This window comes from Aspergillus nidulans, chromosome I, assembly GCF_000011425.1.
Source record: "Aspergillus nidulans FGSC A4 chromosome I".
In the NCBI taxonomy this organism is placed as follows: Eukaryota; Fungi; Ascomycota; class Eurotiomycetes; order Eurotiales; family Aspergillaceae; genus Aspergillus; species Aspergillus nidulans.
In genome coordinates, this window is record NC_066257.1 from 3243943 (window position 1) to 3259639 (window position 15697).

At 50.4% G+C, this 15697-nt stretch overlaps 5 protein-coding genes across 5 annotated transcripts, besides 1 other annotated feature; 2 read left to right on the forward strand and 3 right to left on the reverse strand.

Annotated features, from left to right (window-relative positions):
- Positions 1-15697: part of a sequence feature (contig 1.113 1..316066(1)) that runs on past both edges of the window.
- ANIA_06825 (TRAPP subunit TRS31) lies at positions 1283-2117 on the forward strand (the record flags this gene model as incomplete). Its single annotated transcript, XM_659337.1, has 2 exons — positions 1283-1518; positions 1628-2117. The coding sequence occupies 2 exons, from the start codon at positions 1283-1285 to the stop codon at positions 2115-2117; spliced, it is 726 nt and encodes a 241-aa protein (XP_664429.1).
- ANIA_06826 (microfibrillar-associated 1 family protein) lies at positions 2277-3976 on the reverse strand (the record flags this gene model as incomplete). Its single annotated transcript, XM_659338.1, has 2 exons — positions 2277-2351; positions 2732-3976. 2 exons carry the CDS (start codon positions 3974-3976, stop codon positions 2277-2279), a joined length of 1320 nt encoding a protein of 439 aa, XP_664430.1.
- Positions 4385-4915, forward strand: ANIA_06827 (putative ssDNA binding protein Ssb3; the record flags this gene model as incomplete). The annotated part of the gene is made up of 2 exons (XM_659339.2): positions 4385-4777; positions 4842-4915. Exons 1-2 carry the CDS (start codon positions 4483-4485, stop codon positions 4913-4915), a joined length of 369 nt encoding a protein of 122 aa, XP_664431.1. The 5' UTR covers positions 4385-4482.
- ANIA_06828 (putative GATA transcription factor (Ams2)) lies at positions 5420-9137 on the reverse strand (the record flags this gene model as incomplete). The annotated part of the gene is made up of 3 exons (XM_659340.1): positions 5420-6720; positions 6774-8884; positions 9061-9137. The coding sequence occupies 3 exons, from the start codon at positions 9135-9137 to the stop codon at positions 5420-5422; spliced, it is 3489 nt and encodes a 1162-aa protein (XP_664432.1).
- ANIA_06829 (TPR domain protein) lies at positions 12712-14941 on the reverse strand (the record flags this gene model as incomplete). The annotated part of the gene is made up of 3 exons (XM_659341.1): positions 12712-13462; positions 13516-14220; positions 14265-14941. 3 exons carry the CDS (start codon positions 14939-14941, stop codon positions 12712-12714), a joined length of 2133 nt encoding a protein of 710 aa, XP_664433.1.

A 15697-nucleotide genomic window follows, 5' to 3' on the forward strand; every position in this document is an offset into this window, starting at 1 on the left:
AGGTTGAAAAGCATGCCAGAGCATGCCGCATGCGTTACATTATTACGAAGTACCAGCCGTTATTTGGTTAGCCGAGAGACTTTTGTTGATAGCCTGAATAGCGGACATGAATGAAATATATTGTAGCAATTTGCTTATTCCGAGGTCGTCATGATGTTGGACGTTATTGTTCTTGTTCGACCTGTCAGCAGCGTAGATATAGGTGATAGTCGGTCAAGTCAAAACGTCTGTAACATATGTAACAACTCATCCTTGATTCTCACTTCAATTTCCCTATGAATGTAAATGAATCTCGGCATTTAAGTTGGTGTAAATCCTGGCCTGTCCGTCGACCGTTCGGTGATTGGGGGGAAATGTATCAAACAGCTTCCGCGCTTGTAGTGATCGAAAAAATTTGATCCCTGACCTAGATGTTGGGTATCCGTCTCGCAAGGTGACATTGTCATTGAACCTTGAACGAGAGCCTGATACTGTGCATCTTAGCAGCTACTCAATCGAACCTATTGTTCCTCACACCGTAGGGCCATACCTAACACCGGCTCCTTTCAAAGCTTCGCGCGCTTGACGAATCAAATAAGAGCTAGACAGACTTGATGAGAGGCGACTTCCATTGTCATGGCTTCCATGTCTGCCCTGGAAATCCCATGAAGGGACGAGCTGCACTGGACTTGTTCAACGGGTCTCGCTCTCGCGCGCGGAGCTCCCGGTTGCGTCGCTTACGGTCGCGAGCTCGCTTCTTCTTCTGCCTCAAGGCCTCAATTTCTTCACGGCTCTTTCCAGTGAATAGGCGATAGAGCCACATCATCATTGGGTTGGAGACGGTGAATGTTCCTGGCTGAGTGATAGGAAACCTGTGATGCCAGTTCAATAACAGTGCCTTGCGGACCCAGGCACAGTAAATAGCTCATGGTCTTGACCAAGTTACTGAGCCACAGCATGCTGTCGCCAAGCGAGGCGCAACCGATAATGATCAAAACGATGCATCGCCTTCCTTAGTTGCATGGAGCAGTCGGAAAGGGATTGGTTGAGATTCAGAGTTTCGATTTAGCCCCAATTTGCGCAAAATGTCTTGTAGTTTACCGTAGCGAGACTCTCCGTCTCCGCCAATCTACTGAGCTCCTGCAACTCGACGACGACCTTGTGAAATTGCGAGACCACTCTATCTATATGATTACTATTGACGAATCACCATGGTTGCAATATAACACAACTCGCCCGAATCTTGAAATCCTCCAGCCTGCGGGCCAGTGAGCTAGTACTCCTATTTTCAGCGCCGCTCACCATGTCGCACCCCCCACGACGCTCCTCAATGCTCTCAATGAGCAGCAGCGTACAAACAGCTACGCCGACGGAAAAGCAACTCGCGCAACAACCACAGATCCAAACACCAACACAAACGAACCCTGGTCTGCGCGTCCCTTCCAACCGCAAAACAATATACGACAGACACCTTAACCGCAGTCGGAATGCCGAGTCCAGCCGCGCCAGCTTTGCATTCTTATTCGGGGAGATGGTCACGTACGCTCAAAGGCGAGTGACAGGTATACAGGATTTAGAGAGACGGTGAGCTAGCGTTCCAGCTCTCCAGCTGAGTCTGAGGTCTGGTGAAGAGGCTAATGCCGCCCAGGTTAAACGAACAAGGCTACCCGCTCGGCCTTCGTCTCCTCGACCTCCTCTTCTACCGCACAATGTCCAGCAGCTCCTCCTCCGCCCTATCCAGCTCCTCAACGTCCGCATCACCGCCTAATCGACCGCTTCGCATCCTACCCCTTCTACATCTCATTCACGGACCCCTTTGGCGACTCCTATTCAACCGTCCTGCGGACGCCCTTGAGCACTCAGTGTCACCAGATACGCCGAACGAGTACATGATTACAGATAATGACCCGCTTGTTAATACGTATATCAGTGTACCAAAGGAGATGAACCAGCTGAACTGTGCCGCGTTTGTCGCGGGGATCATTGAGGGTGTTTGTGATGGATGTGGGTTTGAGGCGAAGGTTACGGCGCATAATCAGCCGACGGAAATGTGGCCCAGCCGGACTATCTTCCTATTACGTTTTGGGGAGAGTGTCATGGAGCGAGAAAAGGTGTTGGAGCGGGCGGGTGTCAAATAAGAGGTCTGACGATGGGGTGAATGCTAAAGTTTTTGGAGGAGCTATAACGATACGCTCCGCACAGAGGGGCGGGAATGGTAGCTTCTGGGGCCTCGTATCGATTTTCGATACGGCAGTCCATATGGGATAGAGCCGCCCAGGAAATATTGGGAAAGGATTCTATCCCGCGTAAATGAGAATCAAGAGTGAACAAGCAAGTGATCCGATGCTCTTAAGACGAACAAGAGTTGTCCACTAGCGCAGATTATAGCAAGAGATACCCAAAGCAATATCATGCTTTCCTCAGTAAATCATATGTAAACATTAGTGAACTATGATCAAAGGCCTTTTATACACAATATATGCCATGCAACCTGGCTGCCCATGCTTCATTTTCTTCACCTCAAACGCCGTAGAAATACATGGTAGCGAACTACTTAGGAGACACTCCTCATGCGCCTCCTCTTGTCTCGATTCTCATAAGGCGAAGGACTCCTCTTTCTGCGACTGCTCGTATCTGGCCGATACCTATCCCCGGAGCGATCCCGACTGTCTCTCCGCTCACCTATTCGATCTCTTCTCGGCGACCTCGAGCTCGACCTCGAGCTCGACCGTGATCTGCGCCTCTCCCTTACAACAGAAGCATTTGCACCAGTGGGACCCTTCTTATCAAAGCCTCGATCAGGCAAGAACCGTTCATCCGTAACCCCTACTGGAGCTTCCTGTCTTCGTCGATTACCAAAACCCTCACCGAACCTCCCCGTATCCTCAGTCCGGAGATCTTTGTATCGCGTGCGGCCCTTCTTTCCGAGTTTCGTCATGTCTCGAATTTGCATATACTGCGGTAATGTCTCCCGAGCAACATCGTCTGCGAATCGCGCGCCCATGACATTACGTTTATCAAGACCTTCCTTCTCGAGATCGGGGCGGAAAAATGCACCCTTGTGGAAGTACCGCTGCATATATCCAGTCTGGCCGCGCGAAGCCTCACGCTCCTCTTTCTGTTTAGCGAGAAATTCTTGATCCTCTCGCTCGCGCTCTTCTGCTGTTAGGTTCCGCCGGCGCTCGACCTCCTCGCGTTCCTTCTCTGCCGCTTCAATAGCCTCACGCTCACGTTTGATGCGTTTCAACTCTCGCAGTTTCCAAGCTGCGTATTCAGCTTCCGGATCCTTTCCATCTGTATCGTCAATAGCCGCCTCCTCGTTTGCCATTGCTTCATCGTCATCCCAGGCTTTATTCGCAGAGCTCCGCGCGATGGCATCTTTCTCAATTTGCTCTCGAACCAGCGCATCTGCTTTCTCCTGCCGCTGAGCTTTGCGCGCTTCGGCTTCGGCTATGGAGTCTGCGGCTGCGGCGCCTTGGTGGTCTGTTGCGCCGTTGGTGCGTTTGTCTTTTTTGATAAAGGTTGGGCGGAGGAGGACACGCCGGGGCGCTTCGTCTTCGGAGCTACTTTCCTCGTCGGAGCTTTCCTCTTCTTCACTTTCTTCTTCTTCTTCTTCCTCTTCTTCTTGTTCCTTCTCAGCGGGCTTTGCTACCTGAGCTGCCACAATATCGCGAGCAATCGCAACCCCTTCGTCCTCTTCCTCAGTAACGAACCCCTCCTCATCATCATCGTCTTCCTGCTGAACCTTGACATCCTTAATGTCCTTTGTTACAGTCCTCGTCCCCGGAAAAGAGGTAGCCTTTGGGGCCGCCTGTTTCTGTCTTTGTTGCTCTAGCCTCTTCCTTTCTTGTTCCCCCTGGATCTCCTCATTTACCTCCTCTTCCTCTTCCTCTTCAGAGGATGGTTCCTCCGCGATTGGCTTTCCAGGTCGGTATCGCGCAGGTCTCTGGGGATTTGCGGTCATCCCGCGATGGGAGGTTGGGAAGGGCGGCGGCATTTTAATGGTATTCTGTATCTCAAACCCGTCGCCGAGCGAGGAGTTGGTTTGAGATTGGAGAGAAATAAATCGGGCCTTAAGGATGGTGTGGTTTCAATGAGCTCCACTGCGTCGCATTCGAGTTCCTTGCAACACTAATTCTGAGTGTAGGGAAAAGCAGAGCGTATCCCTAACTTAAACGCGTGAATATCCTTTTAAAACAGGCTATGACATTGACGGCGCATATCTCATTCTTAATCTCAAGCTCAGACCGATAACGCCAAGGCGGTCTAGCTTAGCACTTAATTTTAGTCACGTGATTCCGTGTCAACGCGTACGCGCTTAGATTCTAGCTATCTACTCCGGATTAACATTCTGGAATCATCAACTGCACTCTACAACAACACATCTGTTTTTTTTTTTTTTTTTTTTTTTTTCCCTTTTTTCTCTCTCCCTCACGCACAAGTCCAGTCAATCCTCCGCAAATCATTCAGAAGAACCAGATCAAACAATAAAGTCTGACCGAAATGTCTCTACAAACTCCCCGCGTTCTCCCCTCACACCTACACGCCTTCAACCCCTCCACCTCTGGCCCACGCAGCGCACCCCCAGTCCGACTCCTCGGCACGGTCACAGCGTTACACGGCGACACAGCAACGATTACCTGCGGGACACATGGCGATGTGACGTTGATCTTGAAGCCCGACTCACATCTGCAGATGGGGAAACTTGTTGAGGTCGTAGGGAAGGTTGCGGAGATTGATGGTGGTCTTGGAATCCGTGTTCTGGCCACAACAGATTGGGGGAATCCGGCTGACTGTGGTACTTTATATTCTCACCAGAGAGCGATTTTCCCATTAGGACCAGTTGCTAACATACTATCTAGACTATAAGATCTACGAAAAGGTTGTTGATGTGACACATCGGCTTAAGCCTATTTTCTATGAGTCGCCTGAATGAGCAAACTCAGTCCGGCTCTATTCGTTCTAAGGTGGATAAACGAAGACGGCGAACAGAATCAGTCGCCGCGATGGACTTTATACCCGGTGCAGATGAAAACGGGCTGGTGGGGTAGGTTATTTCGGGGATGGATATCAATATAGCTGATGTCCGACAATGCAATATACCATGATCATGGGATCGTAAGCCTTCATCTTGTTCTTGTGTAAATCCTAATGGCTCTCTGGAATACAATCGTACACTGATGGACGAAGGATGATCTGAGTCTTAATATGCAATCAATGTATACTCAATAGTAATACTATCACAAAATTGACCATAATCCAACCCTTCGAGCTATCAAAGAAAGAGAAACGAATGAAACTGCCGTCGCCCATAAATCTCACAAGAGCTGTCCTGTGGTATAAGTCCGAAAAAGTCCGTAACGCCTTCGCTGGAAAACAGGAAAACAGGAAAAGTGATGTGAGCTGAAATAGAGTAAGGAAATCGTGTCGCATGATGTGTCTAAACCTGTTCCGTGTTTGTGGCTTGGCTCTTGGACACGTTTGTTTTCTCGAGGGCCATTCCATCCGCCTGGACTGCATCTGAGCTGAAAAAGCCAGAGTCAAGGGTTCGAGGATCAGGGTACTGGAACATGTCTTTTTGAATGTCGGCATCAGAAAGAAGTGCGTTGATGATGTCCGCATCATCATTGTTCTGGTTCCTGTCCGATTTGGATGGGGAAAGATCAGAAGGGAGCCAATCTGCCCAGTTATTATTCGACACATTTCTGGAATCGAGTGCGAATAATGGATCTGTGTGAAGCGCCGAGTTGGCATTGTCGGAGAAGATATCTACAATCATCTCGTCCATGCCTTGAAATGCAGCTGTGCCGAAGATATCATCTGACATCGGCGGAAGGTCAGGAATAAGCGAGCGAGATCGCCCAGGTGTCCGGTTCTGGTGGGGAACAGACCCAGGACTGCTCTGGACGCGCTGCAGCCGACGTGCAGGAGTTCGAGTTGGGGTTATATCAATAGCTCCGTCTCTTCGAGACTTGACAGGCGAGATATAGGGAAGTGAGTGTCGCTTGTCCGATGTAGTCAGGCGTTGATTTCGTCGCTTGGGGGTGGGACTAGCACAAAGCTCAAATTCAAAAGAGGGACTCTCGAAGAGCCGCTCTAAGTCATTCACAGCCTGGTTCTCTTTCTCGCCGGGCTCCTTGTTCGCTTCTTGGACGCCGGGGACGCGTGAGCCTCGCTTAGGACTGTTCAAGACCGAGTCGCCTAATGCTCGCAAAGGACCCCCCTCGTTCTGCGAATTAGGAAACAATACTCTCCTCACTGACTTGGGAGGCAGGTTTCTCTCACCCGGGGCTGAAGTATTGCCACCTGCAAGATTCCTAGCAGGGCTGGATTGAATTGCCCGCCGAAGCGCTTCCCTTGCATCCCCCTCATGCCAGCGGCTTCCTGCTCTGTCAGATGATTTGCGAGGTTCTGCACTGTTTGCGCGGCGGCGCTTTGCTGGCGGTTCCTGAGCATCATCGTTCTTTTGTCCTTCAGTTTCGCCCGCCTTACCAGCATCATTATCCGGACCCGGGGTAGTATCATCATCAGCTGCTGGGCTCGAAGCGTCTGATACGCCTGGTGAGGAAGCATCTGGCTTAGACGGCTCGCTTGTGCTGCGGCCACCGGGGCGCTTATTAGTCGAAAGCGGCCCAGCATCTTTGCGAGTCCTGCGCGGTCGTTTTCTTTTTTCGTAGCTAGCTTTGTTCCACCTATTCTCAGGGCGCATGCTTTTGCATTTCTGAAGCCAGATACCACAAGCTTCGGAGCCATTAGTACATATGGATAGTTAGCGCTTAGGGTTCGTTACTTACGGTTGCAAAGTAGGACCAGTGCAAAATCATTTTCGTCATCCGTCAACTTCTTCTTGTAGACCTTGTACTTTGTGACCTTTCCCTGCTCGTTTGTCTCGACAGGCTGCCAGAAGAATACCAAAGGGTCCTTGGTGTGCTCATTGGCGTCTTCCTCGCTCCCCTCGAAGACTTTGGAGTGAGCTCTGCGCCAAGTAGGGGTCTCAATAGCCCCACAGTTTTCACAATAGGGTGGCGCCTGTCCCTCGCGGATGCACCTTTCGAGGCGTAGTTGGACTTGCTTAACTTGTTTCAGTCGCCTGGCACCGGCACCGCTGCGAGGTTTGCCTTCCTCGTTGACAGAATTCGGAGCTGGAGTCTCTGCGGCCGCACCATCACTTGGCAAGACGGGATCGCTCTCAGGGATTGCGCTAAGAAGTTGCTCCAGCTCACTCTGGGATATAGGAGCCGGCGCTAGCGGCTTGGGCGTGTGCCTCACACTGGCGCGTGAAGAAGGTCGCGATGAAGTAGCCCTAGAAGCACGGGGCAAGGTGACTGGGGCATCTTTCACCTGCTGCTGGTGCTGCTGCTCAAAGGGGGTCCCACTGACAGGAAAATTCTCAGCTGAAACCTCAGCGCCGCTGACAGAAGCGTTTTGAGCTGCGCTGCTTGGCAACTCCATGCTGTTGACGGGTTCATTCTCCGGCTGGTTGTCGGGGATTTCAATAACACGGTCTTCAAGCATACCAGCAACACTGGCGGGGGAACTCGCTTGGGCCGCAGAACGAACGGTCCGCGTGGGCTTAGTTGAGTTTTTTGACGCTGGCCTTGCATTATCAAGCGGGGGCCCGAGCTCATCGTCCAGAAGGTCGTCAATGCCAGTACTCATGAATCCGGAATCTAGGTCAGCCCTCATGGGTGGAAGGACAGGACTAGACCGAGTAGGCAGCGCGTTGTCCAAAATTGGAGGCGAGGACGGCATAGAAAAGGACGGTTCAAATAGACCCTGGTAACGAGATTCCTCGGGCGATGTTGTCGTCGGTTCTACAGAAGGATGATCGTCGCTCATGGCATATGGTGAATTGTACTGATTGCTCTGGCTAGTGCTCTGCGTCGATGATTCTCGGAGAAGGCTGGGAAGAGGGCGCGCGCGACGGGGCAGGTGGTTCATATCTGAAATAGGCGTAGGCGGACGAACGGGTTCTTCGTTCGAGTTCTGAGCCGCAGATATGAGCGGGTTGATTGGCGTGGGGCGATGAATACGAACGGAAGCTGCTGTGCTAGCCGCCACTCTTAAAGAGCTTGGTTGTCTCTCGATGTTCAAGTCGGCCTTGCCAGGGGCATCGGCCCGGTATAATTTGGCCCTTTTCCTAGGCTGTTGTTCCGAGGACTCTTCGCAGCTACCATACCCTGAATGTATTGAATCCCTGCGGTTGGACTTTGCATAAGAATGGAAATCGGCATCGCGCATGGATGCACTAGATGAAGGACGGATAACGTCGCTCTGACTTCGCTCAAGGTGTTGGGGCCGTGGTGCGGACTGTTCTTGTTGCTGGATCGGGAATTGACTTCCAGGCGTGTGAACTCTGCTTACCGTGCTTAAAGCTGACTGTGCAGGAGATGTCGGTCGGTACGATTGATGAGTCGGTATTGACACGATTTCCCTTGGTGTGGAGCCTGCGCTAAGAATCTGATGAAACCTTTCAATACCGGAATGGTCCACGGGGGATGATGCTTGGGCAGCTTGCTGGGATGAGGGCGCCATCAAGCCGGGGTTTTGACGCAAGAAATCCGTCCATGCCTGTGCATCGAAGTCGTGGGGAATGACATTGCTGAGCTCCCGGTACTTCTGCATGCTATCCAAGTATTCACGTTGCAAGGCTGTCGGGACCGGCACCAATCGCAGTTTAACCTCTAGTGTCTCCTGGGCGCCTTTCGAAAATAAACCTAGCACATTTTTGCAGACCCGACCGGTTACCATTGTCTTTGATCGGTGAGCCGGCGCATTCGGGGTAGGAGAGGACGAGGCCAGAACCCATGATAGCATTCCCTGTCCTACAAGGGGTGTCTCATATTCCGAGTAATCGTAGGCGTAGACGGTATAATCCTGTCCCAGCTGAGCGACCAACTCCGGACTAACAATACGTTAGCACACAGCGCAGAATACCTCCAAGACCTAGCACCCACCTAGCGGAGACAATAGCTTGAATGCAGGTCTTGAGCTCGATCACTCCAATGTGTGTTTTCTCATCAAGGGCGGCGGTCTGGATATCGAGGAGATGAGGCCATCGGGCTAAGCAATTTGTCTTACTATCGTTGTCGAAAGTATAGAGCACCTTGACTAGAGTCCAAATTCACATTAGTGCGCATCGAGAAGTGACACAGCATCATGACTTACGCCTCATGGGCCGGACGGAGATACCGTCCTGAGATTCCATCCCACCAAGTAGAAGGACTTTTTCATAAGCAGTAACCGGAGAATTAAGCCAATTAATATATGAAGGGTGTTTGTTCCGTGCTCGAATCCCCCAGCCGAAGAGAAAGTACGTGGAGAGGAAGGGAGGTGAGGGGCGTCGGATGGGTAAGAATGTGCTTCGCGACAGCGAGGTTGGACAAGGATCGAAGCAAGGTGGTGGCCTAATGGCTTATCGTTCGATACTTCTGAGCGACGTATGTGCCTGTCGGTGAGAAACAGGAAGAAGTATGTGTTGGTATGCAGGAAGAATTCGTGAGTAGGGTCCAGGTTGCAAACGCGGGTCGAGGGAGTAGCGAAAGGAGATGAGGTGAAGGTTGCGGTGAAGAAGCTAGGAAGGAGGACTGGTTTTTCTTTTCTTCTTCATCCGACACGTCGAAGAGCTGCAGCTCAGGAAGCAGGAACGCAGGAAAGGTTGGGAGGGAGAAAGATTGTTGAATGGGAAGAGATTGAAGACGATGCCTTGCATAAAGACGTGAAGCTACTTACGCGACGTGACCGCCGATCGAGCCGCGTATGGGCCCGCAACAAACTCGGCAAACACGGTTCGAAACGCGTGGCACGTGATGTGCAGCTCTGCGACGCGGCACGTGACGCGACTCCAACGACTTCGAAAGTCACTCAGGCAATCATGTTAACTGTACATAGGAGGTCTGACTGGACAGAAGCCCCCTTTTTATATTCCATCAGCTCGATACAAGACAAAGTCCCGATCTTACTACCCCTCATTCGTCCCATCAAACAATATCGAATGACTCATCTGTTTGCCAGAAGTTCCAGTTTAACCAGGCTATCCTGACACTGACCTCAACCTCATCGCACTCTAACATGACAATCATAATCGGAAGGCCCTATCGGCCCTTTCATCTCTCCTTATCTTCTCCGAGTATTCCGACCGTCAAGGTATAATTACGCCCCATGCCGTCTTCGCCTCTAAAGACGTCTCAACCCGGCGCCTGGTTCCATCTATATCCGTTCATCACATCGCTGGAGACAAGTTCGCGCTCCCTGTTCTGCGCGTGGTCTTCTCTCCGTTCTCCTTGTCTAGCTTTTCAACATTAGCGGACGCTCATCCTATTACTCTGCTAAGACTCAGGAACATGTCATTGTTGTAGAACGATCACTATCCGTACAGCCACTGTCCACGCTTCAGAATCTCGTCCCGAGCAGGACCCGGCGCAACCAGCGCGACCGTCAGAGAGCCCGGCGATTTCAGACGTCTGGTCCCTAGGAGTCTTGCGATCTGCTCTAGGCAAAGCGTAGGTACCCATATCGCGCCAAGACTACTTCTAGCCATATGTGGATTTCATGAGGACTGACGTTATAATATTAATACATCGCAACCGTCCTCGCAGTCTATTATATCCACGTGACATACTAATGCCGGCCACATATGCAGCCAGGGCTGAGCCGGAGCCCGTACATCTCTCTACCCTAAAACTATTCAGTCATTCCCAGAGTCATTCACCTCTACATCTATGGACCTCCACCGATAGCGAGGGTTATTGCATATTATGCCAATCTCTTTGTAGGGTAGCTTGAGCTGCACACTTGACACGTACTTGTGGCCTATGGATATGGCTAGTGATAACGCGTAGCGCATTTGGTGAGCACAGTTTATACAAGCCAAGGGGTGTACAGATGAGGCGCAGACCCTTCGATTGTTGGCTCTTCCAACGTCTTACTCAAGGTAGCCACCCGATCCCCCAAATTACAAGTTGGTCCTATTTAGTCATTATATAAATCCTCTCAAACCCCCCAGTTCTTGTCTATTACGAACCGCAAATTCATGCTGCTTTGATGGGCGATCCACAGAGTCATTTGTTTTTTTGAAAGAAAAACCCTGGTGTTGCGAACTAGCTAGGCTTGCGTGTCTCTGGAAAGTCTTATGTTCTTGTTCTTAATGACCGACAGAAGAAGAACAGTTATCCATTAAACGGGTTATTTTGAACAAGACTATGCAACGCTTCCTTACTGACTCAAACTCTCCGCTGTAGCTACATAGCTTGGCTATTTCTGCAAATGGCGGTGGCGGTACCAGGCTTTTAGGGTCAGTAAAAGGTAAAGAGGCTACGCTTTGGCCGGATTATAAGAATAGGGAAGTAAGTTCTTTACTTTTGCTGCATATATTATTAGGAATAATGAAGAGGAGAATGGGTCCTCGTGCTTGAGCGGCTTGGCGTTGACTATTCAACAATCAGGGTTAGAAGACAGCTGAAGGAAATTAGGGAAAAGCTGTGCTTTCTTTGCGATAATGGCGGTCTACACACGATGTCGCTTTTGGGCTTGCATTTCTATCCGCTCACACATATAGGATGTGAAGGCCTAGTTTCTTCAATCAGGTACCGGCGCGGCGGCAGATGCTCGAATACAGGTGCCTCGACAACGCTTCCGAAGTCTTAGGCCATCTTGAAGCACTTCAATGGCGGTAACAATGCTGCTCGTTGGCAAATGATAAGGCGAGAATCTGATCCGGAAGACCTTGTGAGAGAGGGTTGGAATACAGACAGAAGATCTTGATGGCTTGACTGGCCGGGTCAAGGAAGTTGAGAGATCCTAATAACTGCCATCGCGGATCACGAATGGTGGTACATTAACATATAGGCTAGTTATTGAAGTTTTTCCTAGGTAATATATGCTTGATAAATGCTGTTAATGTATACCTGGTTATAGAGACCGGTTACCGGTACCAACAAGGTTTTCTCTTCAAAGGTTTCTGGAACGTTAGAAGATTGCTTTCCCTTCCTAGGACACTTCTAGAAGCATTCAAGAACATCTCAGACGCTCCTTACTTTCAGTGCTCTGGGTAGTCCAGACGATATGTTGGAGCGCGGTCATCTTGGATGTATACTAAGAAGCAAGATCACTGCGCATGCCCTGATTGTTGTCAAGGGATATATCTAAACCAGCAAGACTAATCTTCACCGATGATGTTCGTTAGCTCGGCCATATCGATTGAGACGCAGGCGCTGAGTTTGCCAAAGAGTACGTTCAGTTGCTGAGCTATGTATGGATAAGGTCCCTAAACTGAGTTGTGAATATGCAGGGCCTTATAAGGCTTTTGGGCCGCGGGATACATCCTGATCATTGCAGAGTCCATTTCGTCTTCCTATCTGCGACAGTGCTGATAAGCATATACAGATGACGGCCACTGGCTTGAAAGGGGAAGAAACGGGGTGCTAGCTATGCTATTGCCCAGAGTGTCGGAGTGATATTATGTTAAATAACCTTACATCCATCCAGCAATGGCACCCAGCAATGAATTTTATTCCTATCTAAACTGGCTTACCTATTTTGTATCTAATCTACTACTAAAGTCTGAATCCAATTCAATCCAAGGCTTACAGTGCGCGAACAAACAAGCCATCCCTTCTCTGCGAGTAGCGACTGTAAGTATCACCAAACGTCTCGTCCTCACCAACACACATCCGGTACGCCATCTTTGCATACTCCTCCGCCTGATCCGCGAGCTTTAGGTGTGGCACCAAATCACGGTACAAGGGAGGAGAGGTTCATCCAGCACATGATTACGGTGTCTGGCAGGAGACCCCATTTTTTGACGACAAGTTCAGCATCAGTGCTGTTGTTCCTGTTTTGGTTGACTATATGTCCTCCCTCAATAACGTAGCCAAGAGACTCAAGACTCTTGAGCCCAAAGTCAATGGCTTTGCGTGAATTTCTACGTGCGGTATACAACTTTGCGAGAGATAGCGCCGGGCCCCAGAGGGCAATACGAGGGATTTCGGACACAGGGCGGCTATACGTGTCTTCGATCGCGGAGAAAAGAGCCTCGAGTCGCACGGGATCCGGAACGCGAGAGGGGGAGTCAAAGAGCTTTTTGAAGGTGCCTAAGAAAGTTCTCCTTCTCTTCAACTCGTTCCTGTTGGTTTGAGCAATGTCGGTACAGATAATGCAGCTGCACTTGAACCCCCAGTGCTGTAGATCCATGGCCTTTGCGGCGGAACCGCCGATCAATGGCGATTCATACCAGAAGGTCAGCTCTGTGTTATCAGGGAGATCCCGAGTTGCGCGGATGACCATCATATCGCCAATGAAAGAGCGTCGGGCATTACTGTCGCAAGAGTGGTTTATGTACGACGCCAGCGGCCAGATACCGCATGATTCGAACACCTTTTCACCATTTTCAGGTCCTCTGACGCGAATGCTCTCGATGTGGGATTCGCGAGAGGAAGCAGGGCAACCGAAGCAGTTTAGAGACATGGCGCGTTCGACGAGGAAGCTAGTAATGTTAGCCCAGCCGAGCTGATTCGGTTGTTAGGGTTGAAGACTTACGTGTCCACCACGGGCAAGCCGTCGACTTCCGATACATCAACAGGCTGGAACCCCCCATGATAAAGATCCCGAAAGACTTCACCCAACTTTGGATTCTTGGAAAGCTTTTGCACAAGCAGGGACATAAGCTGTGCCTGAGTACCTATTGTCATGGCTTTCGCCTCCAAGTTGAGAAGCAGGCTAAGGTTCCGTTTCGGATTCTTTGCTGTGTGAAAGGTATGCGCAAAGGCTTTCTCGCAGAGGAGCAAATCACCGGCTTTGACGGCAGCAGTTGTGAAGAGGCCTCGTCCGCGAGAATCCGTCATCTTCACAGCGACAGGGCCGATATATGTGGCGTGGTCGAGCTGCGGTGGAACACGCTTTGCTGCCTCACGCTGCAGGCGCTTGAACTGATACTGACCTTTCTGCTGTTCGGCAAGTCGTGCATTGGCGCGGCTGAACTCGGTCTTCGCGATGGTATTTTCTGGAAACTGTTTGGCGAGAATCTCGTGCGTTTCGCAGCTCTCTCGAAACCGTCCGAGATGGTAGAGAGCCTGCGCCTTGCGGAAAAGGGCTTTCTCGAGGGATTTAGGGTCTGTCGGCTGTAAGTCGAGATCACGAAGCGCCGCTTCAAACTCGTGGGCTTTAAGGGAGGAAAGGGCGCGATTGAGTCTGATCGTGATGGCTTCCTCGGCGGAGGGGGATGATTCAAGAGCTCTAGAGTAGCTGGTCTCGTTAGCACAGTCCAACGAGCTGAGTGCTAGACTTACCAGTCAATGGCCAGATGATAGCTCTCCTTTTCAAACCATTTATTGCCTTTCAGTTTCCAGTCGTTGGCGGAAATGTCGAATTCCGTGTCCTTTTGCCTCCAGGCCGGCGGGATCTGTTCGTCATGTTCCGACAGAAACTTCACGTCAGAGAGATGGTCAACTCGAATTCCATAACTTTTGTCTGCCAAAACCTTTAAATAAGGCTCCTTTACAAGAACCACCTTTCCTTCGACGAGACGGCCGTCCTTCTCAAGCCGCTCCTCCTGATTGTAGAGCTGCAAAAGGAGCACATCTCTCGCCTCGTCCTCAACTATGACCATAATTCCCGTCATACTCGCTGCAGGGGTGACAGCTCTTAGAAGAACATACAAACCACGATGATGGGTCTCAAGGCGGAGGTCACTGATGGCGACTTTCTTCAAGTCCGCCATGGGCGCGGTGCATGGAGGGTATGCCGGCGGCAGGAAAGAGGTTTTGATTTTGAAAGTATCGGGCAATGCAAATGTATCCTGTCGACCTATTATATGATGTTCCCAGAAAGACTTAATGAGTTCGTCGCGAGGCTTTGTTGCTTTCCAGCTCTGGCCTCTGTGCCCTAGGGCATTGCGCAGAGTACGTTCCTGGTCCTTGAGCAGGTGGAAGTACTGCTCGATCGAGAAGACGTCGTGGACATCCATGCTGTAAAATCAGAGAGAGTTTCTTCTGGTCTCTAATATGGTCCATTGAAGCAGTTTCTGAAAATATGGCAAAATGGCAAGAGGAGTTTGTGTTTGTATGTTTGTGTTATTTCTTCTGTTTTTGTTGTCAGTACTTTTGGCATTCACTACCACAACATGATAAACCCGGCATTTTTTAAGCAATTACACAGGGCGGATCTTTTGGTTTGTTTATTCGACTAGTGGGATTGTACGAGTTCTGTGGTCTATCTCGCATAATGCAAATAACCAGGCCTTAGATAGCTTCATGTCTGAGCACTGAAGGACGTACCCTATCTAGCTGCCCTAGATGACAACTGCAGTTTTCCTCAGTAAAGACTGCCTGAGCGTTTGATGTATGAAGCAGCAGGGTATTATTGTGGGTGAGAGTGTTTTCTAGCGTGCGGACTCAGACATATTCTGTCAAGGATAGGATTTATATACCGTGCTTGTTCATGACCAGGGCGTCCCAGTTATACAGCGTGCGAAGCTCTCTGATTCCTTCTTCCGCAGAGAGACATCCCAAGAGCGTTCGATAATAAGCAGGATCCTGCAGTCAAGCGTCAAGTATATCGGCACCTGCAAGCACCTCCGCCATTGGGAGCGGCCATAAAGCAACAGCACCTCGTGATCTCATGTTCTAGCATACAGAACAGCTGGAGGCCTGGGTAAGACAACTGGAGTGATAGGGAACAGCTGCATTATGAGAGCCATCAAGGGGCTTCTACGTTGCGCCGT